Source organism: Excalfactoria chinensis, chromosome Z, assembly GCF_039878825.1.
Source record: "Excalfactoria chinensis isolate bCotChi1 chromosome Z, bCotChi1.hap2, whole genome shotgun sequence".
Classification (NCBI taxonomy): Eukaryota; Metazoa; Chordata; class Aves; order Galliformes; family Phasianidae; genus Excalfactoria; species Excalfactoria chinensis.
Window position 1 is genome coordinate 44,409,293 of NC_092857.1, and position 18,835 is coordinate 44,428,127.

The 18,835-nt window shown below is 40.5% G+C and overlaps 1 protein-coding gene across 1 annotated transcript in view; it reads right to left on the minus strand.

The window, feature by feature from the left end:
• Positions 1-8,976: 8,976 nt before the first annotated feature.
• Positions 8,977-18,835, minus strand: part of LOC140264161 (neuronal acetylcholine receptor subunit alpha-7-like) — a 64,714-nt gene continuing 54,855 nt past the window's right edge. Inside the window, exons 9-10 of the mRNA XM_072359706.1 lie at positions 15,543-15,652; positions 8,977-10,034 (exon numbers count right to left, since the gene is read on the minus strand). Of these exons, the coding sequence (XP_072215807.1) occupies positions 9,513-10,034; positions 15,543-15,652 (632 nt within the window). The 3' untranslated portion in view covers positions 8,977-9,512. The remainder of the gene's footprint in view (positions 10,035-15,542; positions 15,653-18,835) is intronic.

The following is an 18,835-nucleotide window of genomic DNA, read 5'->3' on the forward strand; positions in this document are numbered from 1 at the left end:
CTTGTTGAATGTCATAAGACTGGACATGACTCATAGCCTATCTAGATCGCTCTGCAAAGCCTTCCTACCATAAGCAATTCATCAATCCCACCCAACTGTGGTGGTTTCATATCAGTAAGTAGTTTAGCTTCATCACATCACTCTATCACTTCCCCTCCTCAACAGAACAGGGAGAGCAAATGCAATGGAAAAGGGCTCATGAGATAAGGACGGGGAAATCATTCACCAATAACAGCCAGAGGCAAAAAAAGACTCAGTGTAGAGAGATTAATGTGCTTTATTGCCAATTAATAACAGACAAGAGCAGCAAAAACTAAAATCAAACTAAAACCACCTTTCTCCTCCCCACCCTTTTGTACCTCATTCCCCGAAGCAGCATACCGGTACGCTACGCGCGGTCCCTACCGCTCATCCCCTGTCAGTCCGTGCTCTGTCCTGACTCCTTAGCGCAGCGTCCACCCTGCGGGCCGTGGCGGGGCGCTGCTGGAGCGGGTGCAGGGCGCCGCTGTGACACGGGGCTGCTGGGTGCTGTGAGCGCTGCCCTCTGCAGTCCCTTGTACCAAAACGTGGTCGCAGGGGCCCGGCACAGTATTGCCTGAGGCTTACTGAGAATGTACCGAATTCTCCCGTACAGATAACTGATAAAAATGTTACGGAAAAGTGGCCCCTATTCTTGAGCCCTCCGGCACACTGACAGTTGCTATCCATCAACTCTATTGAACTGCATTCATCACTATGGCTCCAAGTCCAGCCATACAGTCATTTTATCCAGTAAACTGTGCACCTGCTTAAGACATGAGCAGGTAGTTTCTTCAGGAGGATTCTGTGGGAAACTGGTGTCAAAGGCTTTACTAAAATCCAGGGAGTCAACATCTGAAGCCTTTCCCTCATCTGCTAAGCTGATCATCTAATCATAGGAGGAGATCAGTTTAATCACGCCGGACCTGCTTTACAAAAACACATGGTGCTTGGGGTGATCTGCTCTGTAACCTCCCTCTCTACTCAGGTCAAACTCCAAAGCCTGAGATTCCTGAGATCCTCCTTCCTGCCCGTCTTGTAGACTGGAGTCACATTTGCCAACTGAAACTTCTCCAGTAAGCCAGAACTGAGAGTGGTACTGTGAGCACTTCCAGCAGCACCACGGGCTGTCTCCACAACCTTATGAGTACTCAAATGAGGTAGTAGCTCACTTGCAGCTTCCCATTATGTGGGGATGAATGACCAAGATGCAAGCTGATTCTTGCCAGGCTTAGTGAACCTTTGGAAAGCTGCATTCTTTATATATAATTTGTTTAATCTAAGTATTCTCACATGCTGCACGTAACAGGCAACCACTATTTTTATATTGTTTCCCAAAGCAACAAGATTAGTATTTATGTTCCAAAGTGTAAAAAGAGGGAGGAAATATTCTGGGTTTTTGTTGTTGTTGTTGCTTTGTTTTTTCCTCAAGTGATGATGCATGTAAATGCAATATATGTGAAAGTCAAACCTGTAAAATATTTTTAACTGCTGCTTTTAGGAATATGAAAATATCAAAAGCTGATATGAATGTGGCACTGCCTGCAAAAAACTTACCAAGCTATGTGCAGTTGCAAACATCTTCCTGCAGATATTTTCTTCTGTCGAAGTCCATACACCTTCAGATCCTTTAAAGACAATCCTTGTTTTACATCGGTAATATGTAATATTTAAAGCTGGTAATTAACAAGAAAACATAATATGTATTTCATGTGTATATGTATATATTTGTAGCAAGTTTTTCCACTTGGATGGTGCTTTCCAGTGTTTTTAGAATACACTGAAAACATTCCACTCTGATGATTCAGAAGTCTTCAGAATGCATGAAAATTGCCTACTTAGTTGTTCAGGTTTGTAGGTTTTTCTTTAAAACATTTCTAATTAAGCCAAATGAATTATGCTTTGTAGCTTAAAGGGCAAATTGGATTTAACAATCACAGTTTGTTAAGCAGAAATAACAAGGAGTGGCTGCACCGCTTATTAGATTTGGCTTCTTCTACATAGGTATGAAACAGACCATTCTTGGATGCTTTCTTCAACCCATCTCCTGTCAAATCATGTACTGAATGACCTCTTATTCATAAATTACATGTTGTGTACTAACATATGTATTATCCACGGCTTTGCAAAAATAAATCCGTTCTCAGGGGCTAGTGGTTTTTTGTTTCCTGATTTCACAAAGAAACATTCCAAAGCAATACTCGGAAGCTGTTCATATTGAGTTCTCAATATCAAATTAGTTAAATCTTTTAATTTATTTATTTATTTATTTATTTATTTATTTATTTATTTATTTTTCCAAAAGCAGCTCTATTAATCCTCTAAAATCTGCTTAGATGGGACATTTAGAACAGCTGATAATGTGATAATGTTTACAGACACTCTGGAAAAGGGAGTTTAACACATCCAGTACAAGCTAAAGGCTGAAGAAACAAGAAGGCAAAAAATATTGTAGTTTATGCTTGAGGGTTTGGGGTTTTGCCACAGATTCCCAGCATAGGCTCAGTAAGTCATTTGATGTCTTGAAATCTTCATTTCTTTTCAGTAGAACAGTAATGAAATGCTTCCTGTTTATCTTCCTATATCTTGTTTATCTAATTTGAAGGCACTTCAGAATGACCATACAAAACCAAGCACACGGGAAACTAGTTTTGGTTGTTTTATCCGAATGCTTCTGAATACACAGATAATGACAACCCACAAATTTAGAAAGACACATGAATGTTTCCTCTATTTTTCTGAACAGCCTGATCTGCAGATCCCTCTGTGACCACTTAGTTGCTGCTTTCTACAAATCCAGTGCCTTGCTTCTCAATCCTACATCCATCAAAGCATGCACCAGTCCTTTTGTGAAGTTGGTGCCAACTTCATCTTTTGAACTAATTGTATTTACTTACATTACAGCACTGTTAGGGGGAAAAGCTTCATTTTTTTTTGTCTCCTGTTATTGCAATTGGCATTATTTTCTCTACTGTGTAATTAATTGTGTCTATTGCTATTGTTATTATTGTTGTTAATTATAACAATAGTCTTTAATAGCAATAAACTGGAGCCCTAGCACTATATAGGAGGGTGCACCTCTGAGAAAACAAGGAAGATAAAGGAGATGATATTTAAGACACGTTGTTTCTCCAGCCTTGAAACTAAAACTTAATAACAGACAGTACTAAGATCATTAAGTCAAAGTATTAAAATTTTAACAAGTTTCCTTATATTTAAAGTCTCACCTATGAATGCTAATGGCAAAATTAGGAACATACTGAGGAGAATAAACTTCTTTATGGAAGACACAATGAAAATCATGCTTAGAATGGTCAACATAAAATATTAATAAACACTCTTATCCAACTTTGGGCATTTAATTTGCATTTTAGTGGCATTCCTGGCCTACAATTCAGTGCAGAGGAACAGATGATGTGTAGAAATAAAAAGAAATAAAATAAAATAAAATGTCTTTTATAGTAATACCTTACATTGATTTTTGTGTGTGCGTGTGTATGCAGTTGTTCTTTTGCCAGATAGTTGAGAAAAGTAGATATCTGGTGTAGAACAGCAGAAGTAGAGCGAGCCATTTAATTAAGAGGCTATCAACCCAAATACTGCATGGAAATATTTCCTATGAGCGGGGGAAGAAAAAGAAAGAAAAGAATAGAAGAGCAGATTCTTTGGGGGGGGAAATGCTTGGAAGGATTCCAGTTTCTCTGTTTTCTCCCCCTTGCTCACTGTAAAGAGTTGAATACTTCAGCTATAATAACCTCCAAGTTACAGCCATAGCCAGCACCACCGCAATTTGAAAAAGCAGTGAAGTTGTTGTTTGGTATCAGCATGTTGTCAGAACTCTCTGGTATGGCAGCATCACATATCTTTTTGCCATTCTGTATCATGAAGGCTCACTGATAAAAAGAGTGATGACTGAGTCACTCTTTAATCAGCTCACTTCTGACAGAAATGTACTTGAGGTGATGCCAGTTTAACATAAAGAAATAGTAAATATTGATATATAAAAAGCCAAAGTTTCTCATATGCACAAGAAACAATTGCTGCACTTTGATTGTTAAAGCGAGGGACAACACCTGATCAAAACTCATGGTTAGTGCATGGAAGTTGTTGCATAAATCATTGCTTAGCAGTAAATTTGAATATCTTCAAAAAGGTGTTTTGACTAGTGAATATAAAATACTTCAAAGTAATCATAACAGATTTTTTATCTATGACAACATCTACTAAGTATGAACAAATGCAAGACAGCAGAAACGTTTGGGAGTAACAATACAAAAGCTACTTCAAGAAGTAAGACCTCTGATAAGTAATTGAAAACTACATCTGTGGTACAATGTCAATTTCACGGCTCCCCAGTTTAAGAAAGGGGAACTACTGAAGAGAGCCCAGCAGAGGGCCACAAAGATGGCCAGGGGCCTGGAGCGTCTCCTGTGTGAGGAAAGGCTGAGAGACCTGGGAATGTTCTGCTTGGAGAGGGCTGAGAGGAGATCTTAACAGTGCTTGTCAGCATCTACAGAGCAGCTGTCAAGTGGATGGAGCCAGGCTATTTTCAGTGGTGTGCAGTGGCAGAACAAGGGGCAATGGGCGCAAAATGGAGGACGAGATGTTCCATCTGAACACAAGGATAACATTATTTACTGAGAGGGCAGTGGAACAGGCTGCCCAGAGAGTCTGTGCAGTCTGCTTCTCTGGAGATACTCAGAACATGCCCAGATCCTTTCCTGTGCAACCTGCTGTAGAGAATCACCCAACCCTCCTGAGAATACAGGGGGTTGGACTGGATGACCTCCAGAGATTCCTTCCACCCCTATGATTCTGTGTTTCTGTAATTCAGTGATTAAGTGTGTATTACAAACTGTGCTGTTGATAGTCACTTTCAGATTGCTCCCCTAGTGATGTTAATGGCTAGAGGTGTAAAAGGTACCTGGCTACATGGAAATGACAGAACAGTTGGGTGGGGAAAACCGATTTGTCAGCTCCTCCTGCTCTGCTGTTTTTCGAGACACAGAGAGAAACCTGCAATGATCAGCTGCTCACAGCTCAGGTAAGCATCAGGAGAGATTTCAGTGCATGGCTAATTCAGTTTATAAAGCACCTGCTTTGGTGATATCTTTTTCCTTGGTAAGAAAAGCCTTCTTGCATTTGACAAAAGAGTATTCACAAAGAAAAATACATGAAAAGTGCAGTTAACTCCATTTCAACTCTCTTTTCAGATGAGTTCTTCCTACATTTTCCATGCTCCATCCAGAAGATTCTCTTCCATGGACCTACAGTTGGACTGGATGACCTCAGCAGCCTTTTCCAGCCTTGGCAATTGCTATGATTCCAAGGGAGGAGAGAATGGGAGCACACCTGTAGTGCCAGAGAGTGCACGGGGCATTCTGTGGTGCAGCAGTAAAAGCCCCAGTGCTGTGTTCAGGCAAGACAGTGAAACAGTTCCCACTGAATTCAGTCAGATGAATTCAGTGATGAGTGCTACACCTCTTCAGTTACATCAGTGGAAATCAAAGCTGCTTCAATGCAGTGCAGTTTCACCACTGCAGTTGTAACTGCTTGCTAAGTGTACAAACTGCTATGAGATTCACAAATACCAGGTTATGAAAGTGTTAACATCTCCTTCTAGCAAATACATGAAAATAAGAGCTAAGGGAATAAGTAATAAAAGCTGTTTTGCAGGAGAAGGATGCTATTTTGCCTAGTGGAAGAGAAGATATGTATTTTTGCTATGATGCCTCATCATAGAAATCTATTTAAGTAGATGATCTTTCTAATCACCTAAGTCTTCCAAATCCTTTTAGAAATGCTACCTTCTTTTCCCAGGCAGACACTTCTGAGCAGCCAATATGCAAACAAGTCAGATACAGTGAATCTTACACCACATTTTCCTCATAAACGCCTGCTGCTCTTTGCCTATGGACTATTACTGGCCTTGCTGTAATTTTGAAGCAGTTTAATTTGTTTCTGTTTTGTGATAGGTCTGAAATACTGTAATTTTACTTGACCTACTATTCAGTGTTTTCTATTTAGAACATGAAAAAAAAAAAATGTTGATTTTAGAACACCTTTAGGAAATAGAATTCTCATGCAGTTATTTTTTGAGACAAAAAACAAACAAACAAACAAAAAAACACCTCAAAACCAGTAACAACTTATGTGAGGTCCATAACCACTGTATAAGCTATGAAGAAAGAAGTGCATTCTAAGAGTAGAGAGATCCACTGCTGACATAACTAAATATAATCCCATTAGTTTCTGTGTGGTTGAGAGACATAGCCTGAGAGATCTGGTTTGATTACTTTGTTGTCATATTATGCTTGATATGGCTGCGTTACTCAACAGATCAGGTGAGGTGATCCTTCCCTCTTCTCATCATTGCTGAAGGCACATCTGGGGTATTGTGTTCAGTTCTGGGACCTGCAGTACAGGGGAGAGCTGTGCACACGAGAAAGAGTGAATATCAAGTTCTTGATATTCACTAACAGAAGCTGTACAGCCTTATTTCTCGTGATAGAAGGTATAACATAGCAGATTTTTCAGGGTGCTTACCAATATTCTAAGGTAGAAAACCACATTAGTTTATTTTTTTCAGATATACACATAAATATATGTATATAAGCCTGCGATAAGACAGCTAAGACATTTGAGGAAACCTGGTAGTTTATGGGTTGAAGTGAAAATTATGCACTAATGATATCTATTATTTTCTATGTTTCATGAATAGATTGGGGCAGATTCTCATCTTCTTATATTGAATACCTTCACACCAGAAATCTTCCACACCTTCTGTGAGAGAAACTGCAGAAGAACCTTGAGCAGGGTCCTGTCACCATGTTTCCTGTTTAGGTTAAGATGATCATCATCTTTTATGTTTCATTTGTGTAAGTGCCTGGACCTTGTCAGAAGTACTAAGGGTACTTTCTTGTCGCTACTTATCCAATTTTTCCTACTGTTAGAATTATGTAATACTTTGTCAGGTACACCGTGGCACTACCTAGCGATGCCATGAAGGGCTCTAGATCTCTATAAACAGGTGATGCATCAACTTCTCGAACTGCACTTCAGCCTTCAGGAAAATCTTAAACACACCGATACCCCATTGCTCTGTATGCACAGCAACTATTTGTTGCACCATTTTAAACTAGGTCATACTACACATTCTGTGCTGATAGACTCCAGAAGGTCAAGTGGCTGCTAGACATCAAAAAGATCTTCCTTACTTTCTCATCTGAACAAGTAAGCAGAAAGCAGTACCTGTCCAGTATAAGGATTTATAAACATCATACAACAGACAGAAATTTAATTTTAGGGTATTTTTTATATAGGTTGGCCATAGGCCAATGTTAGATAGTACTCTATAAACTGAGATTTTTATTTGCACTGGAGTTTACCAGATAAAAGTGATTAAAATTAATTTTCCACTGCTGTTTTCAGACAGCTTCTGACCTCTTTCTAATTCTAAGTTACACACATTCAGTTAGAAGTTGATTTATCCAACAAAACTGTGTTTCATGTAAGGAACTTGCTTTGCTTTAGAACACTAAGCTATTCTGACTGTGTGCTTTAACATTAGCTTTTATCTTTTTCTCCTGTCAGAGGAGATTACTTTCAAAAATGGAGATTTTCAAGAAAAATATCAGTGGTCCTCGAGCGAGCGTTCCAAAGGTCTTTTAGGATTCTGCATCATCAGCTGCAGAAGTAAATGAATATTTAGGCTTTTTATTTATCCATTGTCCCTGTGAGTAAAGCAGTAATTTACTTTGAGCGCTTCAGCTGCAGTACAGAGCAGAGCCTGATATGAGACTAACTCAAAACCCCAGACCAATACTGCAGTTCAGTTATTTCTGTTAGGCAAACTTCTCTTCAATTCCACTCTGCAAGGCCACTTTCATTAGTAGAAGCAGTAAGATGGACAGGAAGAAGAAGGAAAGATCATGGCCATTTTGTCCTGGCGGCCCAGGAAGAGCTGCTTAGAGAAATAAAGTTCTCCTGTGAAGGAGAACAAGATCTGAGAAATACAAAAAAAATTTTTAAAGAGGCTTTTACTGTAAGTCATTGTTACCCCTCTGAGCAGCATCCAGTACTAAAGAAATTGCAAGGATACAAAAGCTATGTAAAATGGAAACCAGGCCAGCTTCACTATCACCTTTTAAATGGAAATATTTACCCCTGATTTGCTTCCTTTTCTTCAACGTGGGTGGTGGGAGGGACCCTTCACACAGGCACAGAAGATGTTAATTTTGGAGAACCAACACTCAGAAGAAAAGGAAGATGAAAATCAGCAAAAGACAACAGTAAGTTGCTTTTTACTTCAGTGAAATTTCAGAAAAGTGCTGTTATCCCAGAGACAGAAGGTGTATACATCAGACCGTATCCTTCTGCAGGTCTGTGGGGATCAGGTGACGAATCAAAATCACACCAAGAAAGGTACAGCTGCCACTCAGAGTAGTGAGTGGAAGTATTAAGAGGAGCGCTATATTGCAGTTATCTTCCAGGCAAGTGACATACTAGCACTTTAAATAATAATAGTAATAATAGGTACTAAACATTGCTGTAAGGAAACTTAGCAAAAATAATAATAATAAAAATTAAATCTTTTACACGACCCTTTGAAAAGGGACAATAGGAAAAGAATTTGTAAAAAAAATGTTGTTTAAGAGAGGTGTAGATAATGGGGAATAAATGTGGAATCTGACCCCAAAGGGCATCAGAGGGAAATTTTCTATAGATAATACGAAGCTAACATTTTGCACGAATTACATGGATTTAATCACTCTAGGTTGGCAACTGTGACCCAGGAGATCAGAAATTCAGGTATTAAGGAGCAGTGGTGAGTGGCGTAGAAGGTACCACTAATGATTGTCATTGTGGAGAACAAATTTGCTTTCCATCCTCAACAGCCAACATTTCCTACACTAGAAGCAAACTAACAAAAGAAGTAATATGAGACACTGCACTATTAGGAGCTAACATCATAATGGTTTATTTTCTTATATGCAGTTATGCAGCATCATAAAACTGCAGAGAGATGCCTGTCAAATCTGAGAAGTAAATGTCACAGCCACATTAAACAAATAGGATAAAACATAAAGATACCAAAAACAACAAAATGCTGCTTCTAGTCATTAATCTATCATTTAAATTATTACAATACTTTAAAGTTCACAAAGATACAACAACACATTTACATTGGTGTTAATTTCTAATAAATACATTGTGGATTTGGATTCTTTTCTATTTTTTATAGCAGATGATAACATAATTATGTGTGGAAGTTTTCTAGGAAATAAGTAAGAGGTCAGTATGTATACTATTTAGTAACTACTATTACTAACATCAGAAATAATTATGTCCTGAAGTTAATTTTATCCCCTTCTGTGTATGTCAGCACATAAAAGTACACTTCTCTCTGTTTTGAGTTAAATTACCTAGCAATAGTACTGATGATATTCACTTTTAAGTTACTTTTCATCTCATTGTATTCATATCTGAAATCCTTATGTAAAGTCCTTTGAAACAGCTTCTATGAAGTTGGGAGCAGACATGAGTATAGTACATGTGCAAATTATGGCAAAAAGGGTAAATGCAACCAGGCATAATCTGTCTATGATGGCAGCTGCAAACTTCCACTCACTGCAGATCTCTTCACCCTCATCTTGCTTCCTGAAGCGCATTGCAATGAACTGAACTTCCTCCAATATCTTCACAATCACTGGGATGGTATCCATTAAAGCTTTTCTTTGAACATGCTCGTTATCTTCTTGCAAGGGGCAAATAATCTTTCCACTCTTGCTACCCAGATCATTGTTCTGGGGGCAGCATGGATTTTCCATTGTGTGGTAGTTATAAATCATGTTGCCGTTGCTGGGCTGGTGCCCAGGTAGGACATTCATCTCTGTATTTTTCAGGCTCGGATGATGCTTGGAATAGCTGTATTTACAAGAGAGGGGCTTTATATTTTCCCCGGGTTTTTTCATACGTAAAAACCAAGCACACCAATTCAGCAGAATGACACGGACCTGAAAGAAAGGGAAAATTGCATAAGGAAAGGGAAGCTTTGTCCATTTTAGCAGTTTTTGAAACATTTATTCACTATTACAGTCAATATATATTTTCTGCTGGAACGACAGCCCGCTTCACGAGCTATCTGCTTTCAAATGTAGTGGGTTTGTGTCTGTCTTCTCCCTGAGACAAACCCTTTATGGATACATCTTGAACAATCAGATGTTCAAAGTCCACTTAAGGTGCAAGGCATAAGGGATGTAAAATTTTACATTACAAAACTATTTTTGAAGTCCTACAGTTTGCAAATAATCCTGGACCCCTGCAAATGTGCATGACGCTGGCTGCATTCTTTTTCAACTGCTTCTCAGATAGCATGGAAGGACCAACACTTATGGACCTGAGGAACAAAGGTTTGGATTCTGCTGGAAAAAATAAATCCACAACAGTTTAATAGTTGTTTTTAGCATACTCCCCCACCCCTGTTGTTTAAATTCAAACAAACAACCTTGTTTTTTTCACTTGAGAAATCAAAATACTCCTGTGAAGAGTTCCACCTCATAATACATACTTGGCCTTCAGATGTCCTGCCTGAAACATGAGCCCACTGCAACTCTGTGGTTAACACATCACTTGCTGAGAAAGAATGCAAACTTCATCAGCAAATCTTGCAACTGTGAAGTCCTTCAAGGGTGTACATACATACATGTGTACATACATATTGCTTGCAAGGTGCTTGTGAGAGTCACTCCAGAAAGGCAGAAGGTCTCCTTTATGACTTTGTCATGGCTGCAAATCAGTCTGCTGTTCAGTGAAGAACAGAAGCAAGTGCTTGTTTCAGGGAGAGCAGAACTACCTCTCATTCTGCTCCAGTCACTTCAGCTGCACAGCAGTCAACACCACCCTTTACTTCTATGGTGGCTTCAGATACAGGTTGAGTCATCCCATGTCTGCACAGTGCGGATACAGGGATGTGAAAATTGCAGCTAACACTTTGAGCTGCAACTGTAATGACAAGCACAATTCCAGAAAAGAGAATGCATTAATTACCACAAGAGGGAATAACAATAATAAAGAGCCAAAGCAATGGTCAGTGAAAGATGTTCACAGTGAGAGTTCTTCTGGTTTGCAGACATGCCATTTTCTATGAGTCTTTCTGTATCTCTCCTCCTAATGAATCATTTATTCTTCATCCTGAAGGGCTACTTCCTGTTTCCAATTATTCTGCTTTTCTTGAGGGCTTTAAATCTTTCATTATTTCCTACACAGTCACCAAACAGTGAAACAGATAACTGTAATGCAGCAGCTTAAAAAAAATCCACACTGGCATTAATTAAACTTACTTAACTACAGTGTCATCTAACATACTGTGGACGCAAGGTGAAACATCATGGAGCAAAACAAGGTGTTCATGGGTAACAATATTTTAACCATGTTAAAATACTGGGCTAGGCAAACTTTCTGAGTCAAAAATGTTAATATGTCTGTTAGCTCTGGAAGGAGATGTTAGGTGAAAAACCTTTATTCCACAGGAACATACTTTTCAGTATGTTCAGACAAACTACAGAAGAGGGCACATGAGAACATAATGAGGTTCCACAAGGCCAGGTGCAGGGTGCGGTTGTGTCAGGACAATCCCAGGTATTTATACAAACTGGGGGAAGAACCCCTTGAGAGCAGCCCTGAAGAGAAGGACTTGGGGTCCTGGTGAACAAGAAGTTGCACATGAGTTAGCAGTGTGTGCTTGCAGCCAGGAAGGCCAACTGTGTTCTGGGCTGCTCTAAAAAAAGGGTGTCAAGCAGAGAGAGGGAGGTGATTGTCCCCCTCTACTCAGCTCTTGTGAGACTCCATCTGCAGTACTGCATCCAGGCCTGCAGCCCCCAGCACTAGAAGGATATAGAGCTCTTGGAACAATTCCAAAGCAGGGCAGCTAAGATGATCAGAGGGCTGGAGCACTTCTCCTATGAGGAAAGGTTGAGGGAACTGGGCTTGTTTAGCTTGGAGAAGAGAAGGCTGCAGGGAGACCTTATTGTGACCTTCCAGTACTTGAAGGGAGTGTATAAACAGGAGGGGGAAAGGCTGTTTACAAGGGTGGATAGTGATAGGACAAGGGGAAATGGTTTTAAACTGAGATGGGAGGATTAGCTTAGAGATTAGGAGGAAATTTTTCACACAGAGGGTGGTGAAGCACTGGAACAGGTTGCCCAAGGAGGCTGTGGATGCCCCATCCCTGGTGGTCTTCAAGACCAAGCTGGATGTGCTTCTGGGCAGCCTGGTCTGGTGGTTGGTGACCCTGCATATAGCAGGGGGTGGAATCTGGATGATCATTGTGGACCTTTTCAACCCAGATGCAGCACTATGGCTGTCAGAAAACAGCCCTGGTCGGATGTATATGCATTCTCATCTGCACAGTCATTTCTGGGTTTCTGTGAAGGAAGGACATAGGTGAGGCCACCTCAAAGTTAAACAGCCTATTGCTGTTGTGACCAATGGGGTCCTCCACTAAGCATGACACTGTTTGGCTTTAGATGTATTCTCAGTTCCAATCACAGAAAATCCAGAAAATTGATCTCCAGCTGCATACACTTCTTGTGAGGAGTGAAGTAAGCTCCTGAGCAAATTTATGCCTGCTGGTTCAATAGCATCAGCTGATTCAGATGTAATTATATCCAAGGAAAACCTGAAACTCAGTAAACTGGATTTAAGTTCAGCAAAAAGCTGGAGAGCTCCTGCCTTTCCCCACAGTCCCCTTTCTGCTCTCTGCTTGATCTTCCTGTATTTCTCATGTACAGTGCAGTATCTTTGGTTGTCAGCAGGGGTATATTGGTGGAGCAGTAACTCATGCATGTTATTATCTACTCTCAAATTGCCAATGAGCTGGACTCTCATTAGTGTGCTGCTCCCACAGTGAGTGGAGTAGCAGAGACAGCAGTTACCAGTTCTCAACCGACTAACAAAGAAATACCTAACAGAAATGCTAACATTCCTGTCTCCTCCCTTTTCTGGTCCAAAAGCCAAACATAGGGTTCTTGAGAGATGAGACACAAGCAGGGAAACAAAACTGCTCAATTGAGAAAAGTTTATAAATTAGGTGTGTAGGCAATGCAGTCAGTTAAACTCTCTAGTTTTGGTGTTGCTCCCACACAAACATAGTGACTTCTCCCGGAACTTTCCCCAGCAGCTACTTGCATTTGAACAGGAAGTAGAAATAATCCCATAACAACATACAGTCTGTGGAGAATAATTGGATGGTAAGGATACTTGCTGAGACTGGAACTGCAGAGAAAAAAAATCAGGTGAGTTATTTCCTAGATTCTGCAGATTGTTATCTTAAAATCCTGTATTTTATTGAGGAAAAAAAGTCTGTAAAGATGTATCTAAAATAAAAATGTAATCTGCCTGAAAATTGGTGCACAGGAAAAAATAAAAATAGAAAATGTTCTGTGAATCTTGATGACTGAGCCATGGCCTTTTATTTGGTGGAGGAAAAACACCCACGTTTGTGGCGTCAAACTCACCCCTACAAATCTGGCATTCACTTTTTTTTTCTTGAGATCCCACAGCCCTGTCAGCTTTCCTGGCCAACAGCTTTCACAGTCTACCATCTGACCTTCCCTATAGCCCCTTCTAGACTTTTTACTTCACTGTTGTGGTGGTGTTTTTTTGTTTGTTTGTTCTGTTTGGGGTTTTTTTGTGCTTTTTTTAATGTATGCCAGTTCAGGAGTCAGGGCACTGAGTCAGGTTCCTCAGGAGTGAGAACTCATTGTACTCGGTCTTTTCATCCAACAGACAGTGGACCTCAGCAGCTTTGTGGCAAGAATCCAGAGTATACATCCAGATCTTCTTTCTCTGCAGTTTTTATCTTTGCAATTTTAGATCCTGATGTTGACAAGCATGGACCAAAAGGTAGTCCCAAAACTTAGCAGCAGGTCACTGGTGGGTAAACGAGTCCTAGACAATATACTTCAATGCATAAGTCTAAAACCACCTGCCCCTTTCCTCTTGCCTTTCCCCTCTGTTCCCACTGGCCTTTACATAATGCCACCAATTTCCTGTCATGGGTGTTCCTACTCACCCTCTTGGCCTGAGGGGATCTTCTGCTCTACTGAGACAGAGCAAGAACTGGCTTGCTGGATCTATGATTGTATTTAGTGTGAGCCATTGAGTCTAGGCTCCTCAAGAAGCAGAAGAAATGGTAGAATTCCTTGTGGGAGCTACTACGCTGCTGCATATTTGTCCATGTATTCACGTGCTCTAGTCTTGAAATTAAGAAGTAATTTTTAGTAAGCTTAACAGGTATTGGTCTTCCTTCTTATTTTATTTTTTTTATTTTTAATTTTGCTCTGATGCTGCAGTTTATTTTTAGAGAAGCTAAATTAGAAAGCATTTCTGTTCTCAGGCTGACGTTGGTAATCATGTGAAGTTTAACATCATGTCAGGGTAATTGTCTTGTGTGACAACTGTGGCGAATGAGATACTACAGAACACTGTAGAAACAGACGCTTGTGAAGCCAGGATATGCAGATGACTATTTGTATCTGCTTATACCTTCATTGCTTTTTTTTTTTTTTTTTTTTTTTTTAACAGCAAAGCATATTCTATAAGCATATCCTGCTTATTCTAAACCCTTTCTTCGTAAATGGAGAGAGAAAAAAGCATTGTTTTAACTTGAAAATATAAAGTAAATGCATCTCCCTGAAAGACATCTGGGAGAGGTGCCAGACCTCACTGGAGTAACAGTCTTCTGCTGTGGAGAAAAGAGTGTCCACGTGTTAACTGCACTGAGAAGTAATCAGACAGAAGTAGACAAAATTGATTTTCCTCCCAGACCAGTGGATGCAGCCTCAGCAGATGGCAGTTTCTGAGTCAGTGATGTCAGTGCAGTCAGACTGAGCCCAACAGTATTGCCTTTCTGCTGATGGTGCATTAGGAACCAGCTCCATGCTGTGAGAAGTGTAGCCAGGTTCAGTATTAAGCACAGAGGCAATGAAGTTCCTGGTTTTCCAGTGTCTCTGGGAGCCGGCTAATAACTGGTACACTTGTAAGATGGGATAAACAAATATGCTTCCCCTCTTTCCTTTTTTTCTAGGAGATCATGGCTCTGCCATTAAATACAAAAGATACTGCTGCTCCCTTCTCTGTAAGGGAACAGAGCAGACAAACTGCCCAGCAGAGTCTAGTAAATGTTTGTGAGGCGTCTGCTGGATAAGAAATTAAAGATGTTGCCCACAGGGCCAGACCTTGCAAAGCAAGTGCAGAAAAAGCTTACTCTGCAATGTATCAACCAACCCCTGCTTAAGGTTTGAATAGAAAACCCAAACAACAGTTGCTATCTCTAAGAGAAACTCCCATTTAGTATGTTTGTTCTCTCTCTCTAGTATCAAATGTTGCAGCCTAAAACATACTGTGCATAGCTGACACACTTGAGGTTAATGGGGAATAACTTCTGTCCCTTGTCAGCCTGCCACAACTTTCATGTCTTTTTTTTCAAATGCTGTTCAATATTTAATACCAAATCTACTCACCCATCTGGGCATCTTTCCTGCTTGTGGGTCATGATGGTGAAATTGCAGAACCAGCACCGTTACGACCACAGACAGACCAACAATGACCATGATGCTAGCAAAATACTGAGCTGCAAGTAGAAAGAGGATTTGGTCAGGAGAGGAGAAAAACAAAAGGCAAATAACATTCCTTGTCCTGGAGCTACATTTAAGAAGTGCTGAATCTCATCCAAACATTCTCTTCTCTGATATTCCACACCTGGTGTCAGTGAACCCCCAGAAAGGGTGGTTGTGGCACCACCAACTTCTGCTCCCTCATCTTGTTGCTGCCCAGAAGGGTGCACTACTCAGCACCCTCCTCAGTCCTTAAGGCTGCCCCTCTTGGTTTCTGTGAGAACACCCTTGCTGGGGTGCTAAATTTAAACCTACTGCACAGGAAAGAATTCAAGATCTTAAACCCCAGAACTGAGATGTGAAACTGTATCTCCTTGATGCATCTCATCCCCTGCCTGCATCCTCTCATGTCAGAGGTGGGGTTGGTGCACCAGGGTGTGCAGAACAATTATCCATAGGCCTAATGGCATTTTGAAGGCAGTTGTTGAAGACAGCTGAAACAAAATACCAAGGACTGTTATGTCTAGCTGTTAGAAAGAGGTGTAGGAAACCAGTGTGAACTGCAGCCTCCACCATCTCAACTTGGCTCACAGAAAATGTCAGTAATCTAATAAAGACTTCAAGGCAAATTTTGTTTTTGTCCATCTTCATTTCTTAATACTGTTCCTCTTTGCCTCAGCAGCAAAAATCTTATTCATCATCTTCTACATAATAATGAGATTCTTCCCCAAAACCAACACTACAATTGCTTCAAGAGAAAGACTTGGCTCTCCATGATACAGCACAATTAACAGCTGAATTAGCAGGATGCTCCTGTGGGTAATGTGAACTGAGAGGTTGCTGTTGCACCTACTTATGAAAGAACACAGCCAATAGCCAGGTAGAAGCACTGCAAACCATGAAGTCAGGCTTGAGAGATGCTGGCTGATCTGACTCCTGCATGCTCCATGCAAGAGAAACCTAGAAGTGCTGATATCACTGGTCTAACTACTGCTATAAATCACTAAATGCTGCAGGTAAATTCCATGCACATTAGTGTCTTCAATTAGACTTTCAGGCCTGAAATGTTCAATTTAGAAGGCTTTGGTTTGTATTTTTTATAGAACCTTACATACTTTGTTGCATATGTTATATAATTTGTTGAAGTATTATATACTTTGTTGAATCTGAAAAGAGCTTTGTATTACCTCACACTCCTAAGATTCCAGGCAATGGGAACTCACAGTTCTCTGAGTGTAGTAACTTGGGAACTGAGGTCAGAAAATTCTGTAGATATCTTCGAGAAAGCAGGGGAAACAGTTCTTTCAGGAACAGACTGGGATCTGCAGCATTCCCTGTAGACAGCAGCCTTCTCTCACCCTATCCTAGTCCCACACAAGCAGGAATCAGCGAACTCTATTCCTAGATCTTCACTGAACTGAGTACTGCCACAGAAAATTGGAGATGCTCATCCATGACATGTAGTGCAGGAAAAAAGCAGTGTCATAGCAACTGAGCCACAGTCCAGGCACTAGACATTTTTCCCCCAATATTTTAGGATCCATCCATAAGCATACAGCAGTTATGTACATAGGGCTTTGAAGCCACTGGTCTCAGAAAGTCCTGTTCCCAAGTGTGTCTGTTGGAGGTAAATGTGAATCTGATTTCACACATGCACACACACACGCACACACACACCAAAAAAACAAAACAAAACAAAACAAAAAAACCAAACTCATCCCATTTCATTTATACAGCAGAAGGGAAATGTTCAGCATCTCTCACTGAGCATCCTTTTGAATTCTGTTTAGGAGTTCCTGGTTGCTGAGGTCTTCCCTCACATATAAAGGCCACCTGGGAGGCTTTAACAAATCACTTCACTGTGTGCAGTGTCAGCTCTCAGATTAAGAAAAAACAGTCCCAGACCAGTGTGTGTCTGAAAGAGTATGGGATCTGACGCTGCATGCCAGCTGCACACCTGGGAAGCTTCTGACCCAGTACAAAAGGCAGCTGGCTTTTTTATTTACTCTCTCTGCCCTTTACAGCTGCCATAGTCCAGGAGAAGTGAGAAGACTTGTTTTCAGTCCCATGTGTACATCATGTACACAGTGACATTCCACAGGAATCCCGAGGTCTGCTCTGGACACCATTAAATGCTCTTTGTACAGTTTCAAAGCTGTTCTCTTCAGCCACCTGGTGTGAAAAGAAGAGTTGTTCCAGATTCTCGATTGACCCCTCTCAAACATGAAATATGTGCTCTTCTGCAGCTGACTTTCTTCCTTTTGCCAAAGGAGACATGATGTAACATGCTACCTGGACAGCTGTTTTAACATCTGGAGTTGTCAGTCTCTGTCTCATCACTGTCAGAAGTAGATCAGGTGCTGCTGTCATAGCAAATACAGATCTCATACAGCACAGAGATCCAGAAGCTCTTCAAAAAAATAAAAATAAAAATAAAAATAATCAGTGACAACTACTTGTTCCTGCAGACATGCTCTGACATTGCCTAGATCAAAATAATGGCACTGACTTGCAGTTCAGAAATAAAGGAGCTTCCAGCACCATTTATGGACCTTTTGTGACATTATCCTATGGCAGAGAAGCAACGTGGTTTATTTTAGAAATGATTTGTACCATCAGCTGCTTGATTGGAACCGGATAAATTTTAAGGGATGATTAGGAACAGGATAAATAAAACAGAAACCCTGAGGGGCAGTATGATTCCAGATGGATGCTTTGCTTTATTGATTTTATCACTGAACACTAACTGAGAAAGCAGTATATTATCCAGATTTATTTACACAGCTAATCATAGGAAAAGCAGAGCTTTTCCATTGTGACCAACTGCAGTGTTGCTGATACTGTGGTATAGTGGGGGATGAAGGTGAGTGTCATGATCAAGTATTTATAATTGTGAGACTGGGTACTTCCCACTGCTGTTCCTTCTTTTCTGGAAGCATCACTTTTTGCATCTGACATTCCGGACTGTGTCAGAGCTGCTCTAAATCAAGTCATTTCAATCATTTTGTTCTGAGGGCCTTTGGTGAACACTCATGAAATGACAGAAATGACCCAGTGCATTCTCAGTATGAGATATACACTGTTGTTCCCTCAGAAAATGCTCCAGGTTCATGAACTGAATCTGTGGAGAGTGCAGGAAGCCTCATATTCCCGCACAAGGAATTCCAGCTATCCTTTTTTCCTATGGCAGGAAGCAGGTC